The sequence below is a fragment of the Diadema setosum genome, chromosome 16, assembly GCF_964275005.1.
Source record: "Diadema setosum chromosome 16, eeDiaSeto1, whole genome shotgun sequence".
In the NCBI taxonomy this organism is placed as follows: domain Eukaryota; kingdom Metazoa; phylum Echinodermata; class Echinoidea; order Diadematoida; family Diadematidae; genus Diadema; species Diadema setosum.
The window spans coordinates 32,791,662-32,794,823 of record NC_092700.1 but is presented as its reverse complement, the minus strand read 5'-3'; the positions used below and the strand labels follow the sequence as shown (position 1 = coordinate 32,794,823).

General features: G+C 38.1%; 1 protein-coding gene across 1 annotated transcript; it reads left to right on the top strand.

The window, feature by feature from the left end:
• The first annotated feature begins 259 nt into the window (after positions 1-259).
• LOC140239828 (galanin receptor type 2-like) lies at positions 260-1,114 on the top strand. Its single transcript, XM_072319648.1, has one exon. The coding sequence runs from the start codon at positions 260-262 to the stop codon at positions 1,112-1,114; it is 855 nt and encodes a 284-aa protein (XP_072175749.1).
• The last annotated feature ends 2,048 nt before the right edge of the window (positions 1,115-3,162 follow it).

The window sequence follows — 3,162 nt, the reverse complement described above, 5'->3', positions numbered from 1 at the left end:
TGGACCTAGGTTATTGCAAGAAATGGAAATGGAAATGGAAGAAAACTGTATAGATTTTCCCGACCAATGGTCATGTCTTGGCAATGATGTTTGGAAACTACCAGAGTCGAATCCTACTGAAGTTCAAAACGTCAAAAACAACACCTTACATATTTACCAGTTACTCTACGCACCACACGGATGTGAGATGGATGATGGTTTGACCACCTGGTTCTTTTTATCATACCTTGTCAGCATCACTTTTAACTTTATCACCATCATGCTAGTGGTCTTGGTCCGAGAGCTGCGAAGGACATCCCACATTCTCCTGACCAACCAGGTTGCAGCCGAGTTACTGCTGGCCCTGATGGGGGCGCCATTTCTCATTAAAATGACCACGGGAGCTTCCTGCGAATGGCTGTCGGAGTCGCCGACGACTCAGTACTCCTTTATGTTCCTTCTCTCCCTGATGCATTGCGTATCTGCCCTGACGTTGATGGCCCTAAGCACCGAGCGATATCTTGTTGTTCAGCGTCCTTTACTACTTCGACGGGCCGATGTTTTCCGCTGGACTATGCGAACGGCTTGCCTGATTTGGTCGCTGGCGGTAGCTTCGGCTACAACTCTCGTCACCATTTGTCGCTGTTCATCTCTCAAGGTGGTCATTACTGCCATATTTATAAGCCAGGTGGTCCTGCTTTACGCACTGCCCGTCGGGTTTACCATAATATTTTACGGTTTGACAATCAAGACGCTCCTTTGGGGTCATCGGGGTCGTCGGTTGAGGGTGATGGGAGGCGCCATCGATGACGACCGCTCGATGCGACATCTTCGTCGAGGTCGGGCGCGCTTGGCCGGCATGTTTCTGGCAATAGCTCTCGTGTTTGTGTTGGCTCGTTTACCGCGCTCTGCCCTGGTCGTGTATCTTCTGAGGTCGAACTACAGAGGGGAATTGAACAAATTTGAGATTCCAGAAAGCAGAGGTGAATTATTTGCCTTTCGCAAAGCTTCTCGAATCGCAGAATCTGCGGCTATGTGCCTGAACCCCTTGATTTGGTATACCCTCACTTCCGGATTTCGTTCGCGTGTTAAAGACTTTTTGCAGCGATGCGTCAATATGATGAAGACATACTAAGGAAAACTTCCCAAGAGCTATAAGAAATGCCTCGATACGTGCAATTATTTAGATCATTACGTAATTGTATATTTTTTGTATTTGTAGTCTATTTATATGTTTTTTCTCTTTTGTTGACTGCAAAGCGCCTAGAAACATTATATTTTACATAAATTATCATTATTATTATCATAACCTTAGTTTTGTGTTCAAAGCATTTCCAGTTGGGGGCAAATTTGATATAGTCGTTTATATCTTTATTGCAACGGCATTGATGACGAAGTGATGTCAATGGATGAACAGTATTCCAATTAGTTAAATCAATCTCTTTAATGATAGTATTATAAACACTGATTGATTGACTGATTGATTGATTGATCGATCCATCGACCATTCATTTAGTCAGTTGTCCATATACTTTGTTGACTTATAATAATATGCTCATGCATCAATCTGTGAGAGCATAGATTGGGGTTATAAGGAGAACAAAAGGAAAGGTTTCATTATGGTAGGGTCCTACATTAAAATTACATTTTGGTCAAATCATGCTCATAATAGAATTTCATCCATGGGAGGCACGTAGGCAAATAGCAGACCGGTCCAAGACGTTCCGAGTGCATGTTTATTGGCATAATCGAATTCGAACATACATGTAGTTGTGCTTTCCGTCTAGCACAGCACAAATTTTGCCCTGATTCTGGTGGAACGTGGGGACGAAAATAATCATACTTTACAAGGAAATCTAAAAATCGCCAAAATTGGTCTTACTGTGGGAACAGAAAATCAAATCGTCAGCTTTATCCACTTGTATAATCATAACACTAATTCTGATAGTATATCTTGAGGTATGAATAGTGTACATTCTCTCTGACTCATCTTTTTTTGTTTACACGATCAATGGGACATTGTTTCCGCAATTTCATGACAAACGTAATATACAAATACTTTCTTCTTTTTTCTTTTTTTAAACAAATCATAGGATTCTTTAAGAAGAATAGATAAACTTGATGAATACAAAATACTGACAATTGCTTAATACAAAGTACCTTAATGAAAAAGAAAAATAATTTCAAAGTACAAACTAAAGGGAGCAATTGCAGAAAGAAGACTGTGTCCTATAAGTTTACGCTTAAGAGCGGAAACAACCCAGTTGACAAATATGGATAATGTATATCCAGTAAGTAAAAGATTTAAGATTCAAGATTCAAATTTATTTTCACTTCCATCAAATAAACAAAGAAATTATATACATTGCATATGTACAGGATATTTGTAATAATTGCAGAATGTGATTTGACAAAGTACATATGAAAATGAGAAGCAGATGAAAAAAACAAAAACGCAATTATGTCTTTGTTAATATATACATAAAGCGTATAATACAAGTCAACTAAGGATGAGGATGAGAGTGGAGGGTCCCACTAAGAAGCAGAGCTTGTACGATATGGGACCCTCAGAAAATACACAAGACAGCAATATAAAACAAAATAAAATGAACCGATGTCAACTGACATCAAAATAATTGGAAACGGAAAAAGAAAGAAAAAAAAAAGAAAAAAGGGGAAAAATCTACAGCACGTGCCATCGTGGACGCAAGCAATCTGGATTCCATGATGTAAAATAAGTGATGAAATACAACCTGTATTGAACATAATGCAAATTTTTTTATGCATAATTATATTGGTAAGAATGCAGGAGAAAGAGAGAATATCACACATCGATATATGCGGAACACTGGCAGGAATGTAATTATAAGGAGGACTTATGTATAAAAAAAAAAGAAAAAAAAAAGGTTCTTAATAATTGTTTAGTATTCAAAGAGATGATGACTTGACTGAAATGGTAAAACAAAACTAACTCGGTTGGATGGTGTAAGATTTCAATTAAAATAATTTTAATTTATTCTTGAAGGAGTTCAGAGATTGAGCTGTTGTAATATTATTGTGAAGTGAATTCCAATACTTTTGACCATCGTAGATGAATGTGTTTTGAGCCAACAAAGTTCTCAGAAATGGCAAATGGAAGTCATTTGATCGCCTAGTTGGATAATTGTGAACGGATTGATTTCT